Genomic DNA, 20,656 nt, shown 5'->3' with positions numbered 1-20,656 from the left:
AGCCTAGTGATTAGATTAATGATATGTACCAGGTAATTTAAAGAGCTGTAGTCTGTGGACTTACCAAGGACTTGTCACTACAGTGATGGGGCTAGGTGGAAGAGGAGAAAGGGGGTGTTTTTAAAAGAATGGGGCTAAAACATCAGGTAGCTGTGAATGAAGACTTGTTACCATATCCCTGTGCAGGTCTGATTGAGCTTTAAGGCCAAGAAACGGGAGGAAACACCTGAGCCCAAAGAAAAATCACTCTTAGAGAAAATTAATATTTAGAGACCTTGCTCAAGCATTTTAAATGGAGTGTTTAGCAATAACTAGATAAAATGTATTTGCCTTTGTATTCTCTACAGTTACTAATATTGCATTGTTTCCTATAATTATTTCTGTGCTTGGGTTTCCTGTACTTATTTCTATGCTTGGAGCCCATCTTCCTCACTACTTCACCTTCAGGAAGAAAGCTAAAGCATGGGTTTTTAGCCAAGTATTCCAAACAGAGACTTCCTGTTCAACAACCTAGTTACCACAGTAGTATTCCTATTTCTACAGCAGCAACAAAATAACCTAACTGAATCTGTCTTTAAATATATAAATCCTCCACCAATATTGATTTTTTATCTAATACTATTTGTAAACTAAATGTAACCTACTTTTAAATGTATTGTAATTTGCTTTGAGGAGGCTCATGGTAAAAAAAAAAACAAACCCCAAAACATAATAGCAAATGTCAATACATAAAATAAATAAATAAACTTAAGTTGTAGAAGTGTACACTTTCAGCATAACAGGCATATTTCATAGACTTGTGTATCAGTGTTTTGTGGATCTTCCTGTAAGTTTAAACAATAAGGGCATATGGTATGGGTAGATTCTCTGGATGAGTAGGTAGGGAGTTAGCATTGTGATAGCAATGGGGGGTGTAAGCAGATGTGAGTATTGTGATGACCAATATATAATATATATATATATGGGTTTTTTTTCATAGACTTCTGAACTTACTTTTGCTTTCCCGTTTTACTATTTTCTTACTAAAATTGGTGCAAATCTATTAAAGCAGTGTGTAACAAGGGTAATTACAGATGGATAAATCTACCAAAACTAATATGTTTCATAATATGTTTCATAATTAATACTTGCCTTTATCTTCCTTCCAGCTTGTTTTTAAGCTTCCAAGTTCTTGACTCCCGTTGATTGTAACTTTGACTTATTCCTATCTATGGTTATTTATTGTTTACCTGAATTGTTCCTTCAGTTATACCCTCTGTTAAATGTAAACCGATCCGATATGGTTATTTACTATGAAGGTCGGTATAAAAAACTGTTAAATAAAAAATAAATAATGTTGATAACAAATGAAGCACTCCTAAAATTGTAGCAGAAGAATGTAGCTTTGTGACAGGAAGTACCTTAACTCCTACTGTATTTTTACTGTACACTAATTGATCTTGAAAAATAGACTAACAGTAAATTGAGCAGTTGTGTTCTCACAGGACAAGCAGGAAGGTTGTCCTCACAAATGGGTGACATCGAGGATGGAGCCCAACCACGGAAAACTTCTGTCAAAGTTTCTCGAACTTTGACTGGCCCCTACTGGGCATGCCCAGCACGGCACCAACCCTGCAGCCAGCAGGGGTCCCCCTTCAGTCTTCTTTTTTCCGCGCAGCAGTAGCCACGCGGTTAAGGAGCTCTTACCACATTCCTGACAGGAAATTCTTCTTGAACTTCTTTGAAGTAAAAATCGCCCCAACAGGGGTCCCTCTTCTATCTAATTTAGTCCGCGGTGTTTCGGTAAGTTTTTTGGCCAGTTTCGCCGACTTCCGTCGAGTTTGGTCTTCGCAGCCTGTTGGCCGTTGACCGTCCCGCGGCTAAATTTTTTGACTAATGGCCATGGCGTCGGGGTTCCGTCGGTGCCCAGACTGTACACGCACCATGTCTATCACAGACCCACACAGAGTCTGTGTATTATGTTTAGGGAGTGAGCATGATGTCCTGACTTGCACCAAATGTGCCCTTATGACACCAAAAGGTTGCAAAGCCAGAATGGAGAAGATGGGACTCCTGTTCCATGCTCACACTCCGACGCCGTCCATCGCATAGACGTCTTCGGAACCGGCACCATCGAAGTCCTTCCATCGGCGGCAACCTCCCGGTGACCGGCTGCCATCGGCATCTCCACGGCCATCGACTCCCGTCCCTTCCTCCGAGGATCGTGGGGATCGGAGGGAAAAGCATCGTCATCGACATTGCAAGTCTCGGACCATCGAGGAATCGAAGTCATCGACCTCTGTACCGTCCGAGCCGCCACCGAAGAAATCTCGATCAGAAGTGGCACCGTCCACCTCTGTTTCTGAGACACTGAGGCAACCCTTTCCCCATCGGGGTTTGGGAGCCGCGATTCCACCGGTGACGGTGGTCCCTCTGGCTCAGCCTCAGCCTCCCTCTTCCACGGAGCCGGGTATTGTTACCCCAGGTCTCCGGGAAGAACTGGACCGGCTGGTCCAGGAGGCCATCGATAAAGCGATGCAACGGTTCCAGACTCCTTCGGCTCCGACTCCGCCACCGAGAGTGGAACCAGTCACCGACCCGATTCCAGCAGCGCTGGCACCGCTGCTCGCCCGGATGGAAGCGCTAATGACCGCCCTTCCACCGGTAATACCTGGGTCACAGACAGCACCGGTGCGCTCCCCGATGCCAAATTCATCGGGTACGGAAACACCGTATCAAATTCCTCCTTCGGGAGTAGTCCCATCGATGCCGTGTCGTCCATCGCCACGATACATTCCTCCGGGGCGATACGCACATCGGCTCCATCGATGCCTTCGATGCCCGCACCGATGCCTCCAAAGGTATTCTCGATGCCTCCGGTGATTCCTTCGGGATTTTCGGAGCCTCAGCCGGGACCTTCAGGTATCCAACCCCCTCGTGGTCCTCCAGATCAACATACTGACCCTTATGACACCTGGGGTGATGATACTTCCATAGACACCGATGATTTACCTTCACCACCTTCTCCTGCTGAAAGCAGAAAGCGTTCTCCCCCTGAGGACCTCTCTTTCACAAATTTTGTGAAGGACATGTCGGGAGTTGGTCCCTTTTCAGCTTCAATCGGAGCAAGATGACAGGCACCAAATGATGGAATTACTCCAATATTTGGATGCCCCAAAAATCATCACTTCCATACCAATTCATCAGGTTTTTCTAGACCTTCTTAAAAAGAATTGGGAAACTCCTGGATCTGTTGCTCCAGTAAATAAAAAGGCTGACTCTACTTACTTGGTACAGTCAGCACCTGGGTTTCAAAAACCACAGCTAGACCACCACTCAGTGGTGGTAGAATCCGCTCAAAAGAAAGCTAAAAGAATGAAGCCATACTCATCCATACCTCCTACCAAGGAGAGTAAGTTCTTAGATAGTATCGGCAGAAAAGTATACCAAGGAGCCATGCTCATTTCCAGGATAGCTTCTTATCAGCTATATATGACCCAATACAACAGGGTCATTTATAAGCAGATACAAGAATTTTCAGATACCTTACCAGAACAATTCCAACAACACCTTCAAACCCTCGTACTTAAAGGTTTTGAAGCTGGAAAGCATGAGATAAGAACATCTTATGACATCTTCGATGCTTCCACTAGACTATCTGCTACAGCCATCTCAGCAAGACGCTGGGCTTGGCTTAAGTCTTCTGACCTTCGCCCGGAAGTGCAGGACAGACTCTCTGACCTGCCCTGTTTAGGGGATAATTTGTTTGGTGAACAAATTCACCAAATAGTTGCTGAATTAAAGGATCATCACGAGACCCTTAAGCAGCTTTCATCCATTCCTTCTGACCTCCCTTCTAAACAACCTTTTAAGAGGGAGCTCAAAAGGTCATTCTTCCTCCGCGGAAGTATTATCCCCCACACACCAAGTCTAGATCAGCGAGGCCATATCAAAATCCTCCGCCTCGTCAACCTAGAAAGCAAAAGCCCACAACAGCTCCACAACCAGGCCCTGCGTCGGGGTTTTGACTTTCAGTTGGAGAACAGAAGCCTAGTCCCTCTACCAAACATACCAGTAGGAGGTCGACTAAGCCACTTTGCAGAAAAATGGCATCGCATCACCACAGATCAATGGGTGCTTGCGATAATTGCACAAGGTTACCATCTAAACTTCCTAACTCTTCCTTCAGACTCTCCACCTCTGCAAGCGTGGAGACTTTCCGACCACTCTGTTCTTCTAGAGCAGGAAGTTTCCCTTCTCCTCCAGTCAAACGCTATAGAACCCGTTCCTCTCTTACAACAAGGACTAGGGTTCTATTCCAGGTACTTTCTGATCCCAAAAAAGTCAGGAGGACTTCGACCAATCCTGGACCTACGGGCCCTCAACAAGTACCTTCACAGAGAGAAGTTCAAGATGGTAACCTTGGCCTCGCTTCTCCCTCTGCTGCAAAGAGAGGACTGGCTCTGCTCTCTAGACCTAAAAGACGCATATACCCACATTGCGATAACTCAGGATCATCGCAAATACCTCTGATTTGTAGTAGGCCAAAACCACTATCAATACCGAGTGCTCCCTTTTGGCCTAGCATCAGCACCACGAGTTTTCACCAAATGTCTCGTAGTGGTTGCAGCGTTTCTCAGGAAGGCAGGCGTCCATGTCTACCCCTACTTGGACGACTGGTTGATCAGGGCCACAATCCAGCAATCCGCTCAGGCTTCCCTGACCCTGACAATCCAAACTCTAATTTCTCTAGGATTTCTTGTCAACTACGAGAAATCCTCCTTACTCTCTTCTCAAACCTTATCCTTCATTGGAGCAGACTTGGACACCTTACAGGCAAATGCCTTCCTTCCTCTTCAACGAGTCCAAACCCTGGTGTCCCTAGCTTGCCAGTTGCAGTCTCAACCAGCAGCAACAGCTCGCCAATTTCTCTTTCTGCTGGGACACATGGCCTCTTCAGTTTATGTGACTCCAATGGCCCGTTTGGCCATGAGAGTCATGCAATGAATCCAAGCAATTCAGCCTCTGTCGACCATTGTTCGCATCACAGATGCGCTCCGTCTGTCTCTTGCCTGGTGGAAAACTCAATCCAACCTCCTACAGGGCTTGCCCTTTCACCCACCAGATCCTCAAATAATTCTCACCACCGACGCTTCCAACCTCGGCTGGGGAGCCCATATCAACGGTCTACAAACTCAAGGATTCTGGTCTCTAGAGGAAGCCAAAGACCAGATAAATTTCCTGGAGCTTCGAGCGATCCGATACGCTCTCAGGGCTTTTCAAGATTGCCTATCAAATCACATAATCTTGATTCAGACGGACAACCAGGTGGCCATGTGGTACATCAACAAGCAGGGAGGCACAGGCTCCTTTCTTCTCTGTCAGGAAACTGCGCAGATTTGGGCAGAAGCCCTCTCCCGTTCCATGTACCTCAGGGCCACCTACTTGCCGGGAGTAGACAATCTGTTGGCAGATCGGCTGAGCCGTGTCTTCCAACCGCACGAGTGGTCACTCAATCCCCTGGTAGCGACCTCTCTTTTCCAACAATGGGGTTATCCCCACATAGACCTCTTTGCGTCCCCTCAGAACCACAAAGTGGCCAATTACTGCTCTCTCATTCGGACACAGCACTCTCGGCCCAGGGATGCATTCTCCCTCCTGTGGTCAAACGGTCTGCTTTATGCATTCCCTCCACTTCCTCTTCTATCGAAGACTCTTGTGAAGCTACGTCAGGACAAGGGAACTATGATCCTGATAGCACCACACTGGCCACGCCAAGTGTGGTTTCCCATACTCCAGGATCTCTCCATCCGCAGACACATTCCCCTGGGAACGGACCCGCATCTGATCACTCAAAACGACGGATGCCTCCTCCATCCTAATCTCCAAGCATTGTCCCTGACGGCATGAATGTTGAAAGGTTAGTCCTTCAACCACTTAACCTATCGGATTCAGTTTCTCGTGTCCTCATCGCTTCACGAAAGCCTTCCACAAGAAAGTCTTACTCCTACAAGTGGAAAAGGTATACATCATGGTGCACTTCGCAGTCCCTCGATCCCCTTTCCTGTCCAATTCCTAAATTTTTGGACTATCTTTGGCATCTGTCGGAATCAGGTCTAAAGACCTCTTCCATTAGGATGCATGTCAGTGCGGTAGCCGCCTTCCATAAAGGTATTGGGGGTGTCCCTATTTCAGTACAACCCCTTGTAACACGCTTTCTTAAGGGCTTGCTTCATTTGAAGCCACCTTTACGTCCTCTGGCCCATCTTGGGACCTTAACCTGGTTCTTGGTCGCCTTATGAAACCACCCTTCGAACCTCTTCACTCCTGTGACCTTAAATATCTCACATGGAAAGTGATATTTCTTCTAGCTATCACTTCAGCTCGCAGGGTTAGTGAGTTACAGGTCCTGGTTACCTATCCGCCTTACACTAAACTCCTGCAGGACCGGGCGGTACTCCGCACTCACCCTAAATTCTTACCTAAGGTAGTTTTCGAGTTTCATATTAATCAATCCATCATACTACCTATTTTGTTTCCCAGGCCCCACTCCAACTCCGGGGAACAGACTTCTGCATACCCTCGACTGTAAACGTGCTCTAGCTTTCTATCTAGACCGCACAGTTGCCCATAGGAAAAGCACTCAATTATTCGTCTCTTTCCATCCTAACAAGTTAGGGCAACCTGTGGGTAAGCAGGCTCTTTCCTCCTGGTTGGCGGACTGCATCTCTTTCTGCTATCAGCATGCTGGCATTCCTTTTCAAGACCGTGTTAAAGCACACTCTGTGAGGGCCATGGCGACTTCAGTAGCACACCTTCGATCGGTACCGCTTCCTGACATCTGCAGGGCTGCTACCTGGAGTTCTCTCCATACATACATACACTACTGTTTGGACAAAGCTGGAAGACAGGATTCCATCTTCGGCCAATCTGTCTTGCGTAACCTTTTTCCAGCATGACGTACCAACACCCTTCCACCTACCCGGTGGGGTGCGGATGTCCTCTACCAAATTCCACCTCAGTTGTTGTGCCTGTTGCACGCCGTTGGGTACTTTTGGTGCATGTTCGGACATCCTCAGCTCAATACTCACCCATTTGTGAGGACAACCATCCTGCTTGTCCTGTGAGAAAGCAAATGTTGCTTACCTGATGTAACAGGTGTTCTCACAGGACAGCAGGATGTTAGTCCTCACGAAACCCGCCCGCCGCCCCGCGGTGTTGGGTTCGTTTTTCTTATTTTATTTTTAGGCACTGCCTGTAGCTTTGAAACAAGACTGAAGGGGGACCCCTGCTGGCTGCAGGGTTGGTGCCGTGCTGGGCATGCCCAGTAGGGGCCAGTCAAAGTTCGAGAACCTTTGACAGAAGTTTTCCGTGGTTGGGCTCCATCCTCGATGTCACCCATTTGTGAGGACTAACATCCTGCTGTCCTGTGAGAACACCTGTTACATCAGGTAAGCAACATTTGCTTTCTGTGAGTTATAGAGCAAACTAGAGGTATCCTTTTTGACAATTGACTTTGAAGATGCTATTTTATTGGTGGTAAACTTGTTTTCTATATTGTTACAGATAAAACTTTAATAGATAAGTTTGTATAGCAAGCAGTTTTTGTTATGCAAATAAAGAATTTCTCATTTTACCTACTGATTCTTTTTAGTTTACTTTCTGAAGGGACAAATACTTATGAGGTCACCATGTCTCCCCTCCTATTCCCCGTCCCCTTCAGTAACGCACGTGTAATGTCCTATTTGTATCAAACTTTCAGTGGACTTCAGGGGATCCTAATAGGATTGATGTGTGTTTTTGATGTAGATGTGCATGTTCATTTTGGCATTAGTTCTGTGCGGAACTTCTTGTTAGCATTCTTAGGAAAGAAAAACTGAGTCTGTTCTCTGTTTTTGTAAGGTTTCTCATAAAAAGTTGATGGAACTTGGCAACTTTGAATTAAGGTTGCTGTCTAATTTAACCCAAGAGAATGGGGTTTGGAAGAGCCCATTACTGCACAGTATTCTTTCCCAGGAGCCACTGGACCAAGAGAAAGGTAAGCTTTTCCAAAGTTTTATCACGTATAATAAACGATTCATGAGGTAGACAGGATATTATAAAAGAAGTTGAACTCATAAATGTGACTTGATTTTGTGAACCCTAGTCACTTAAGCGCTTTGACAGTGGGGTTTCCAAGAGGAACTGGAATCCAAATGTTGCTGTAGTGCTTTGGTTGCATCTTAGTACAGTAACATAGTAAATGATGGCTGAAAAAGACACACATAGGCCATCAAGTGTGCTCAGCAAGATTACCTCCACAACTTCTGTTTTAAGGTTGTAATTGCTTTTCCGTGTAGTTTACCCCAGTGTTTAAGAACATAGGAATTGCCATTCTGGTTCTGACAGGATCCATCAAGCCCAGTATCCTGTTTCCAACAGTGACCAATCCAGGTTGTAAGTATCTGGCAGGATCCCAAATAGATCATAAGAACATAAGAAAATGCCATACTGGGTCAGACCAAGGGTCCATCAAGCCCAGCATCCTGTTTCCAACAGTGGCCAATCCAGGCCATAAGAACCTGGCAAGTACCCAAAAACTAAGTCTATTCCATGTAACCATTGCTAATGGCAGTGGCTATTCTCTAAGGGGCGGATTTTAAGAGCTCTGCTCGCGTAAATCCGCCCGGATTTACGCGAGCAGGGCCCTGCGCGCCGGTAAGCCTATTTTACATAGGCCTACCGGCGCGCGCAGACCCCGGGACTCGCGTACGTCCCGGGGTTTTCGGAGGGGGGCGTGTCGGGGGCGTGTCGGGGGCGGGCCCGGTCGTCGCGGCATTTCGGGGGCGTGTTGGGAGCGTTTTGGGGGCGGGTACGGAGGCGTGGCTACGGCCCGGGGCGGTCCGGGGGCGTGGCCGCGCCCTCCGTACCCGCCCCCAGGTCGCGGCCCGGCGCGCAGGAGGCCCGCTGGCGCGGGGGGATTTACGTCTCCCTCCGGGAGGCGTAAATCCCCCGACAAAGGTAAGGGGGGGGTTTAGACAGGGCCGGGCAGGTGGGTTAGGTAGGGGAAGGGAGGGGAAGGTGAGGGGAGGGCAAAGGAAAGTTCCCTCAGAGGCCGCTCCGATTTCGGAGCGGCCTTGGAGGGAACGGGTTAGGCAGCGCGGCTCGGCGCGCGCCGGCTATACAAAATCGATAGCCTTGCGCGCGCCGATCCAGGGATTTTAGTGGATACGCGCGGCTCCGCGCGTATCTACTAAAATCCAGCGTACTTTTGCTTGAGTCTGATGCGCAAGCAAAAGTAGGCTGATCGCGCTTCTTTTAATATCTACCCCTAAGTGAACTTAATAGCAGGTAATGGACTTCTCCTCCAAGAACTTATCCAATCCTTTTTTAAACACAGCTATACTAACTGCACGAACCACATTCTCTGGCAACAAATTCCAGAGTTTAATTGTGCGTTGAGTAAAAAAGAACTTTCTCCGATTAGTTTTAAATGTGCCCCATGCTAACTTCATGGAGTGTCCCCTAGTCTTTCTACTATCCGAAAGAGTAAATAACCGATTCACATCTACCCGTTCTAGACCTCTCATGATTTTAAACACCTCTATCATATCCCCCCTCAGTCGTCTCTTCTCCAAGCTGAAAAGTCCTAACCTCTTTAGTCTTTCCTCATAGGGGAGTTGTTCCATTCCCCTTATCATTTTGGTAGCCCTTCTCTGTACCTTCTCCATCGCAATTATATCTTTTTTGAGATGCGGCGACCAGAATTGTACACAGTATTCAAGGTGCGGTCTCACCATGGAGCGATACAGAGGCATTATGACATTTTCCGTTTTATTCATCATTCCTTTTCTAATAATTCCCAACATTCTGTTTGCTTTTTTGACTGCCGCAGCACACTGAACCGACTATTTCAATGTGTTATCCACTATGACACCTAGATCTCTTTCTTGGGTTGTAGCACCTAATATGGAACCCAACATCGTGTAATTATAGCATGGGTTATTTTTCCCTATATGCATCACCTTGCACTTATCCACATTAAATTTCATCTGCCATTTGGATGCCCAATTTTCCAGTCTCACAAGGTCTTCCTGCAATTTATCACAATCTGCTTGTGATTTAACTACTCTGAACAATTTTGTGTCATCTGCAAATTTGATTTTCACTCGTCGTATTTCTTTCCAGATCATTTATAAATATATTGAATAGTAAGGGTCCCAATACAGATCCCTGAGGCACTCCACTGTCCACTCCCTTCCACTGAGAAAATTGCCCATTTAATCCTACTCTCTGTTTCCTGTCTTTTAGCCAGTTTGCAATCCACGAAAGGACATCGCCACCTATCCCATGACTTTTTACTTTTCCTAGAAGCCTCTCATGAGGAACTTTGTCAAACGCCTTCTGAAAATCCAAGTATTCTATATCTACCGGTTCACCTTTATCCACATGTTTATTAACTCCTTCAAAAAAGTGAAGCAGATTTGTGAGGCAAGACTTGCCCTGGGTAAAGCCATGCTGACTTTGTTCCATTAAACCATGTCTTTCTATATGTTTGTTTAGAACACTTTCCACTATTTTTCCTGGCACTGAAGTCAGGCTAACCGGTCTGTAGTTTCCCGGATCGCCCCTGGAGCTCTTTTTAAATATTGGGGTTACATTTGCTATCCTCCAGTCTTCAGGTACAATGGATGATTTTAATGATAAGTTAAAAATTTTTACTAATGGGTCTGAAATTTCATTTTTTAGTTCCTTCAGAACTCTGGGGTGTATACCATCCGGTCCAGGTGATTTACTACTCTTCAGTTTGTCAATCAGGCCTACCACATCTTCTAGGTTCACCGTGATTTGATTCAGTCCATCTGAATCATTACCCATGAAAACCTTCTCCATTACGGGTACCTCCCCAACATCCTCTTCAGTAAACACCGAAGCAAAGAAATCATTTAATCTTTCCGCGATGGCCTTATCTTCTCTAAGTGCCCCTTTAACCCCTCGATCATCTAACGGTCCAACTGACTCCCTCACAGGCTTTCTGCTTCGGAATTATTTAAAAAAGTTTTTACTGTGAGTTTTTGCCTCTACAGCCAACTTCTTTTCAAATTCTCTCTTAGCCTGTCTTATCAATGTCTTACATTTAACTTGCCAATGTTTATGCTTTATCCTATTTTCTTCTGTTTGATCCTTCTTCCAATTTTTGAATGAAGATCTTTTGGCTAAAATAGCTTCTTTCACCTCCCCTTTTAACCATGCCGGTAATCGTTTTGCCTTCTTTCCACCTTTCTTAATGTGTGGAATACATCTGGACTGTGCTTCTAGAATGGTATTTTTTAACAATGACCACGCCTCTTGGACATTTTTTACTTTTGTAGCTGCTGCTTTCAGTTTTTTTCTAACAATTTTTCTCATTTTATCAAAGTTTCCCTTTTGAAAGTTTAGCACGATCCCATTGTTTCATTTTGTTTTACTTCGCTGCCATTTCTTAGATTGTGTGAAATTGAAGGTTGTGCTCTCCAATGTCAAAATCATTACAAATCTAACCATTTTACAGATGACTTATTTGTTAGCTGGACAGAAGAAGTGTGAAACTTTATCCAAGTTCTTGCAGTGGTTTTACTAGGTTGTAATTACAGTTTCTGGTTCTGTTTAAGGCTCCCCCCCCCCCTTCTTTCCACGTTTATCTGTTAGGTAATGTGACTCAGCCTGAAGTTTTCCTTTTTTGGTCTGTTTTGCATGTTTATATTTATATTCAATATTGTTGAAATCAATTTCTCAAGGCTTGCAAATGAGTTCTGGTTTTGAGGATATCCAAGATGATTGTGCATGCTGTATTGCATATATTTTGTTCAAAAGTTAGATTAATTTGTGTATTTTGATATTTTGTCATGTTGGGGACCTTTTGAGGACCAGATTTTTGACAATCCATGATATAAAAGAAATTTCACCCCAAAATCATGACTGCATTTTTGATTACTTTTCCCCCCTTTGGTACTTGAGCCTTTAATTATTCTGTAACTAATTCCACTCCAAAACTGTTCTTGTGGACTTCAGCAGCTTGTGGAGTGTGTTGTGCTTATAACAAACTAGTGATGCCTCGGATGTGTACTGCTCTTTGCTTTTATATATAGGTGACGTGTCTGAGCATCTTTGTATTTCAAATCTTTTTTGTTAAACCTTCATACATAAGTGTTACAAACAGAGAAAAAAAGAGTAAGCGAATACATTGGTATACTCTTCCCAATACTCGCACAGTACAAACTTGCGTATATTACCCACTGTGAAACCCCCCCCACCCCCTGCAGACTCTCCAACAGGAAAGTTAGCCATTAGGAGCATATTGTAGTCATTAAGAACAAGACTCTTGGCTTGGTGTGATAGTGATTGCAGGTAAAGATCCCATACTAACAAAATGGTTTTCTTGTGCTTCATTAAATCTAACTCTTCCATGTACTTCTCATTGTTACACATGAGATGTATATGGTTTCTTAATTGAGGCATAGTATGGGGATCTTCTAGCCAACATTGCAAAATTACCTTTTTTTTTTTTTTCTAATAGCACTTTATGAATCCAAAGGCACACATACTTGTGACCTACCACCACCCCACTCAAGTTATCAAAAAGAAGCACTTTCGCCTGTAGCAGTAACATAAGAACAGTGATTTGCTCAATGTAACGTATGATACGTAACAAAAAAGTTTGGATTTTAGAACATGACCAAAATTGATGCCCCAAGGAGCCTGGTATTAGTTTACATTTAACACACGTCAGATGTGGCAATCTCCGGGCGATGCACCATCTGTTGTGAATAATACCTCATTAAAAATTTATATTGAACCTCATGAAGGGCAAGATTGCTAGTAAGAGATTTCATTTTCCCAAAACATTTCTCATATTGGGTCAGTTGAGAATGCCAATGTCCCAAAATGTTCCCAAAGTTAATCTTCGATATTAATTCACTTAATGAAGTATAGGAATAAGAGATTGAGTGGCGAGATGGATCCATCCACATCTAAAATCTCTGAGAAGCAATATCTGCTCACTACACCAGTATCTCACTCCCAGAGATTGAATGTAGTTTGTAAGTAAAAAAAAAAAAAAAAAATGTTTCCTGGCGTGTAGCCAGATGGACTCAGAACGAATGGGATAGTATCCGCGTGCTAGCAGTTGGAGACGGATATGACGTCAGCACGGGGGTATATATATCCCCACAGGAAGCGTAGCAACTCAGTAATTTCCGTCTGCAAAGCAGTTTGGAGTGCCTGCATGCTAGTCGAGCGTGCTTTCCAAGACTACTTTAATCTTTTTCTCTTTTCTTATAATTCTAGATTCTACTTTCTACTTTCTGTGAAAATATCGAGCCCCGCGCTCCTGCGGTGATACCCGGAGGTCACTCCCCCAGTTGAGCTGCCCGGGGTGATTCCCGTGATCACCCCGGAGGTGAAGTCCTCGGCCCGGCCGAATTGCGGCAGGGACACAGCCCCCGGGCGAGGTTCGGGTGAGGCTTACGAGGCGCCTCGGTCCCGGCGTGGACGAGGCAGCGGGTGCATATCCTCAAACGCGGTGGTGAAGGTAGTTGCCCGCTCTCCCCGCAGCCGGAGACCGCCTGGGTTCCAACCGAGGGGCGCCGAGATTAAGGTGAGGCGTACATCTCGTTTTGCGGGTCTCCGAAGGAAAAGAGGATCGGCGGCGTGGCACGCCAAGGAGGGCGCCATTTTGTGGCCTCGTTCAGGTAGGGCGCCGGTAATCGGCGCAGGTTTATTCCTCCTTGTGCGTATATGGCCTTCTGGTTGTGAGCATTTCCACTGAGCGTGTATTGCTAACTGCCGGTTACTGAAAGGTATTGCTACACCGCCTGTTGCTGAGAGCATATTGAATGCTATTGAGCGTATAATGCTACCGCATATTGCTGAAAGCCTATTGAATGCTTTTGAGCGTATATCTCTAACCACATAGTGCTGAGAGTCTATTGAATGCTATTGCGAGTATATTGCTACCGCATATTACTGGAAGCCTATTGAATGCTATTGAGCGTATATTACTAACCACATATTACTGAGCGCCTATTGAATGCTATTGAGCGTATATTGCTAACTGCATATTGCTGAAAGCCTATTGAATGCTATTAAGAGTGTATTGCTAAACCGCATACTGCTGAGCGCTTATTGAATGCTATTGAGCGTATATTACTAACTGCATATTGCGGAAAGCCTATTGAGAGCCATAGTGCGTGTATTGCTTACGGCATATTGCTGAGTGCATATTGCATACACTTGGGCGGTCTTCTTGGCCGCCTATTGCTGAGAACATATTGCGCATATTGCTGCTGCATATTATTATTATTGTGCGCCTATTGTATTACGCGCCTATTGCTGCTGCATATTATTATTATTGTGCGCCTGTTGTATTAAGCGCCCATTGCTGCCGCATATTGGTATTATTGTGCGCTTGTTGTATTACGCATTCGGCGCATATTTTTCAATGGATCAGAACGCAGCAGCATCTTCAGTGACGGCGCCGCCTGCTTCAGGCATTCAAGCCCTTGGCCTCTGCTCTGCATGCCAGCTGAGGGCCACTCGCAGTGAGGAGCCAAACTCCCTATGTGCCCAATGTGAGGAGGCCGTGGGACCCTTAGGCCAGGACCGGTCTCAGCCACGATTTGTTGACAGTTCCCCAGGGGCTACCCCGGATTTAGGGGGCAGTCTCGACCAATCAGGAATCCCGGAGGATCTTGTACCCCGGCGATTAGAGGCTGCTTCAATTTCCTGGGTGGATCTCTTTAAGGGGATTCATGCCGTAGTACAGATGCAAACGGCTTCCCGTCCAGGCCCTGTGGTTCCTGCTGTTCCCTGTGGTTCCTGCGGTGGCTGCGACTGCGGCGGCTGCTGCGGTGGTGGCTCCTGCGGATCCTGTTCCTGGACCCTCACGCCCTTATCGCGAGCGGGACCTCCCGCCACTGGACAGTCCGGAGCAGTCGGACCAGGAGGTATCACCGGACGAGTCTGAACTTCCGGACGAGGGGGACCTTCCCCCTGGGATTGAGCCATAAAGAACCATGAGGCGGTTCTTCCCTAAAGAGGATCTCTCCGACCTGGTGTCTCAGTGTCTGGCAGAATTGGATATTACGGGTCCCAGCGCTTCGGTGCCCTCCGCGCAGAACCCCCTGCTGGAAGGTCTTCGTCCTACAGCCCGCCATTTTCCATTCTTACAAGCGGCCCAACAACTGATAGATTTAGAATGGGCGGCACCAGCGGCTTCTTTCAAAGGGGGCCGGGCTCTGACGAGCATGTACCCCTTGGCACCGGCTATTCAGGACCTGCTGGCGTGCCCTCAGGTGGACGCCTTGATTAGTGCTGTGGTCAAGCGCACTACCATTCCAGTTGAAGGGGGGACGACCCTCAGGGAGCCTCATGACCGGCGACTGGACGCCATTCTGAAACAGACCTTTGAGGTGGCAGCTCTATCTTTGCGGATCGCAACTTGTTGCACAGTGGTGACGCGTGCCTGTTTGGTACAGGTTAGAAACAACGCTCCAGCGGCAGACATGGAGTCAGCTCTTTCATTCCTCACGGATGCTGCATCTGACCTGGTACGGACAACAGCTAAGGGGATTTCATCCTCAGTAGCTGCCAGGAGGCAGCTCTGGATCCGGAGATGGTCCGCTGATGCGCCTTCCAAGACACGCCTCACCAGATTGCCCTTTATGGGCTCTTTCCTATTTGGCAGCGACCTTGATAAACTGGCCAGTACATGGGGTGCCTCACCAGTGCCCAGACTACCGGAAGATCGGTTCAGAAGGGGCCAACGCGCCTTTCCAAGGCCCTCCAGGGGCAGGAGTTCCCAGCGCTTTGTTCCTTACAGGGGTCGCTACCAGGCACCGCGCCCTCAGGCCAGGAATCAGTCCTTTCGGACCAAGCAGCGCAAGAGGGGAGCGGGCCCGGGCTCGGGTCCCGGCCGCGCCTCCCAATGAGAATCCGCCGATTCATCTGGGGGACGGAGCCATAGGGGGCAGGTTAACCTTACTCTTCTACCCCAGATGGGTCGAGATTACGTCGGTCCAGTGGGTCCTCGCCGTTATCCGGGAGGGATATTATCTGGACTTTCATCATCTCCCTCCGGACACGTTTGTGGAATCCTCCTGTCCCATACACAAGAAGGCAGCATTGGAAGCTACCCTGGCGAGGCTCCTGTCCTTATTATTTTTCATTACTGGGTCTTTGTGTCTGCTATTTTGAAATATTTTGTTGGTATCTGGAAATGTTTTATATGAGTTTTTAATTATTGGATATTCCACTCATCAGCTGTTTCAAAATATGTTCTTTTTGTTAGTACAGTTTTACTGCTGATGATTTTATATTTCTTGATTTGTTTTATAAGGATGGGTGATGTTTCTTTTTTCCTTTGTTACACTGCATACAAAGACTCTGGCTTGTTGCAGTTTCCAATTCAGTTTTTTCTGCATGCTTCTTGTTATGTGTTTTGGTCTCTTTATTCTATGTTAGGTGAGGGACAGCACGTGATTCAGGTGAGGTTTTCTGCTGGCGTGTAGTTTCTGTGTAGGACTCTATAGCAGCCTGACTTGGTCCGTTTTCCTAATAGGAGATGCATTGGTGTCTTAAGGCTTGGTGTAATATTTTCAGAGACTTATTGTACTTTAAAAGTGTGATCTTACATAAAATGCACACATTTACTTGTATTTAGTTTTAAACATATTGTATGGCTCTCATGGAATTACATTTTAAAATATGTGGCGTTTATGGCTCTCTCAGTCAAAAAGGTTCCTGACCCCTGCAATACAGGGACGAGTGAAGGCACATGCCGTCAGAGTAATGGCAACGTCAGTAGCACACTACCGTTCAGTACCGATTGCAGACACCTGCAGGGCTGCGACATGGAGCTCTCTCCACACCTTCGCAGCTCACTACTGTCTAGACGAGGCTGGACGACAGGATTCTGCCTTTGGTCAGTCTGTCCTAAGGAATTTATTTCCAGTGTAGAAACCCAACTCGTCCTACCTCGACCCGCTGTAAATTTCAGGCTACCTCATTATTGCCAACAGCACTACAGTTGTTGTGCCTGTTGCACATTTTGAGTGCTCGTTGGCCTCCTTTGTTATGAGTCAGCCTATAGCTTGCTATTCACCCATATGTGAGGACTACCATCCTGCTTGTCCTGGGAGAAAGCAGAGTTGCTTACCTGTAACAGGTGTTCTCCCAGGACAGCAGGCTGTTAGTCCTCACGAAACCCACCCGCCACCCTGCGGAGTTCGGTTCGCTTACATTGTATTTTATTTTTCGCTCATACTTTTGCTATAAACGAGACTGAAGGAGGAGCCCTGGTGGCTACAGGGTAAGTGGCATGCTGGGCATGCTCAGTGTGCCAGTCAAAGTTCTAGAAAATTTGACAAAAGTGTTCCGTGTTGGGCTCCATCTGATGATGTCACCCATATGTGAGGACTAACATCCTGCTGTCCTGGGAGAACACCTGTTACAGGTAAGCAACTCTGCTTTCCAGAGGATGTAGCGATTGCCAACCATCTACCAAATTTAAATTATCACGTAAATAATCCACTCCTTTTCCCTTGTCAACCTTGGTGGGAGCCCGAGAAACAGAATGGTCAAGCTGAGAATTTAGAACACAATTTAGGTCCCCACACAATATTAAAGAAGTGCTATAGGGAAGGAGTAGTTGTATCAACCATCTAAAAAATGAACGGTTGCAAACATTTGAGGCATAGATAGTACAGAACACTATGGGTTTTCCAAACAATTTCCCTTCCACAATCAGATACTTCCCCGCCTCATCTGGAATAACCTTAGCTTTCTGAAAAGGTACTGCCTTACCCACCAAAATTGCCACCTCAGCCTTGCCGGGTACCGGACTGCACAGCATAGACCTTTCCCTCACTGCCTGCATAACTTTTGGTGTTCCTTGGCATCTAAGTGGGTTTCTTGCAAGATCACTTGTGCTTTCCAGCGCCGTAGGGCTTGCAAAACTTTGTATCTTTTGACCACCGAGCTTATTCCCCCTACATTCCAAGTTAGACATTGGAAGCTTCTTGCCATTATCCAAGTTCACCGTGATATTAATGCCTTGCTTCTGTTTCTGTTGTAACCTATCAACCAGGGCTCCCCAGCCTAAGCCCCAGTTACAACGCTGAAAGACCAGCTATTTAACAAGTTAAGCATATGGAATGAAGTCCTGACCACAAGTTGTGATCTCCCTCCCCCCACCCCCAAATTTCCCCAAAGTAACACATTTATCACCAATGCAACTGGCTTTATTAAGAGCTAGAGGACACAGTGTAGAACTGTCGGGACCCCACTCCCCATTATATGTAACAGGCTTGGGGGCAGACAAATCAAAGCCATCAGACCGCACAGTATACCACTTTGACTGCAGTAAGTAGCACTTCAAATAAGAAAGCATAAAACTAAGGAAGATGAATGCAAGGCAGTGCACTGTGAAGTTCTAGGAGGGAAAAAAAAGGAAATCTTCCCCCTCAAAGTTCCTCAGCATCCATAGAAGGCGCAGGCCAATCTTCTGTTTCTTTCAGCCTGGCGTGAAAGAGAGTTTCTGCCTCCGCAGCCATCTCAAAGAAATGCACCGCATTATTAAAAGTTACTTTTAATTTTGCTGGGAATTGAAGAATAAATCTGATGCGGTGACGCACCAAAGTGGAGCGTATTGTTGCAAAAGTTTGGCGGCGAGTGGATACCGCAGCTGAATAATCTATGAATAGCAGAATTTTGTGACCTTTATAATCCAGCATGCAAAGTTGCTGATAATGGAACAAGAACAGTTCTTTATGCCAAAAAATTGAGAATTCTGGCAATTACTGGTCACAGTTTATTCCACCCAGTTCTTAGTCCCCAGGTGATGCGAGTGCTCTATTTGCAAGGCCCCAAACTCCCCTGTCGAATTGAAGGCTCGTGGCAGCCATGTTTCCAACACACTCCGTAGGTAACTATCTGGGATCGATTCTGGCAGTCCAGTAAACCTTAAATTGTTCCACTGAGTGGTTCTCTAGGTCTTCAAATTTAAAGTCAGATTATTCCATCAGCGCCTTAAGAGTCTAATTCTGTCTCCAAAGTTTGTACACGCTCCTCTGTCCCCTCAATGAGTGTCTCAGCCTCTGCTATGCATCTGGTTTTATCTTGCAGCAGGGCCTGAAGGTCATGAAAGCGAGAGTGAATCTTACCCAATTTCTCTTCCATCGCTGAAAAGAATAACAGTGGGGATATCACCCAACTCACTGGTAGGCAGTCGATGCGAGGGAGGATTACTAGAAGCGTCCACCATCTGGTTTCCCACTGGCCTGGGCTTTTCTTTGTGAATCGATTTCATGGCCATTCGCGGCGTTGAGCACCCAAACGCTGTTCCTGGAGAGAAGATATCAGTAAATAGCATAATAGAGGGCAGGGAAGCAAAAGTGCCCTGTCAAAAAGGCCGATTAAAGCGGATGTTGGGGTGTGGCCTCAAAGCAGATGAACTTGTGCTTACCACATCACATGACCTAAGAGCATCTTTTTAAAAATAAATAAATAAATAAAATTGTCAAAGGGCAGAATGTCTTGTCCCAAGAATTAGAAAAATCCTTTTTTTATTCATTGGGTTTTCTTCCATTTTGTAAATTTCTACTGCATGATAGCCTATGCATACAATTGAATTTAACTATATTTAGTCACTTCATAAATATTGTTTCTTAGACTCTGTCATCAGCTAAGTATTGCATTACATGAACAGCATTAGTGAATGCTTTAAAATGCGCATAATATATGAAACCTCCTAAAATTGCTTCTGAAGCTAAGCTTTCCATACATATCAATACAAGTTAAGAACCTGGCCTCTAAACAGAATGGAAAGGAAATATCTATTTGGCAGATTGCAATTTCAAATGCCAAGGTTCTGATTACAGTAATCACTATCTTGTTTCATAGAAAGGATCAAGTTTGTGGTTTGCAAGCAGTGTGAAAATACAAAACAGAAATGTGAGTTTTTTCATATATAGTCTGGTGATAATGGAAAATGTTCTATATGCATGCAAAAGATGTGAATTTAAATCTTAACTTCAAGGTTTAAGAGATTATTGAGAGCTTCTGTTGAAAGAGCAAACCTAGTAATTTAATATGTAATTAGTCATTAGGCTGCTGGAGGTTATTTAATACTGTCAGTGCAGGTCTTAGCTTGGGACTAGAAGAGAAAGATTCAGAGGACATTTCCTTCAGATTTAAATGTGACAACACAAGACTGGAGGAAAATTTCCCAGATGCCTAAAAATTGATGCTTGGCACTGCCCTGGGCCCAAGATGAGAAACTGCTGTTGCTTCTCTGGGCCAGGGCCTGAACGGGTGGAGTCAGTACTACTGCAGCAGGCTTGGGAGGAGCCACTGCTTTCACCGGAGAGAGGCTGCAGGGAAGGGGGAGAGACAAACTAAACTCAAATATTGACAAAATATAAATTTAAAGAAACACTATTTGGAGGCAGAATGCAGGAAAGAGGTAAAAAGAGAAAGAGATCTGGTAATATTTAGAAAAACATATCACACCATTTATAAGATGCACTTAATGACAAATTAGAAAACAAACTGCGACTTATACTGGAAAATATGGTACTTTAACACATAAACCCCAGGGTAATTTTCAAAAGGCTTGCGTTTTGTGCATGTATATGCATTTAAAAATTCACTATTTAGACTG

At 45.6% G+C, this 20,656-nt stretch overlaps 1 protein-coding gene across 3 annotated transcripts in view; it reads left to right on the top strand.

Moving 5' to 3' along the window:
- Window positions 1-20,656, top strand: part of ZNF292 (zinc finger protein 292) — a 520,431-nt gene that overhangs the window by 175,595 nt on the left and 324,180 nt on the right. For all 3 annotated transcript variants that reach the window (XM_029595467.1, XM_029595468.1, XM_029595469.1), the window contains exon 4: window positions 7,882-8,017. In XM_029595467.1, coding sequence (XP_029451327.1) covers window positions 7,882-8,017 — 136 coding nt within the window. The remainder of the gene's footprint in view (window positions 1-7,881; window positions 8,018-20,656) is intronic.

Source organism: Rhinatrema bivittatum, chromosome 3, assembly GCF_901001135.1.
Source record: "Rhinatrema bivittatum chromosome 3, aRhiBiv1.1, whole genome shotgun sequence".
NCBI lineage: Eukaryota > Metazoa > Chordata > Amphibia > Gymnophiona > Rhinatrematidae > Rhinatrema > Rhinatrema bivittatum.
Note: the sequence above shows the minus strand (reverse complement) of the source record. Positions and strands in the feature narration are given on the sequence as shown.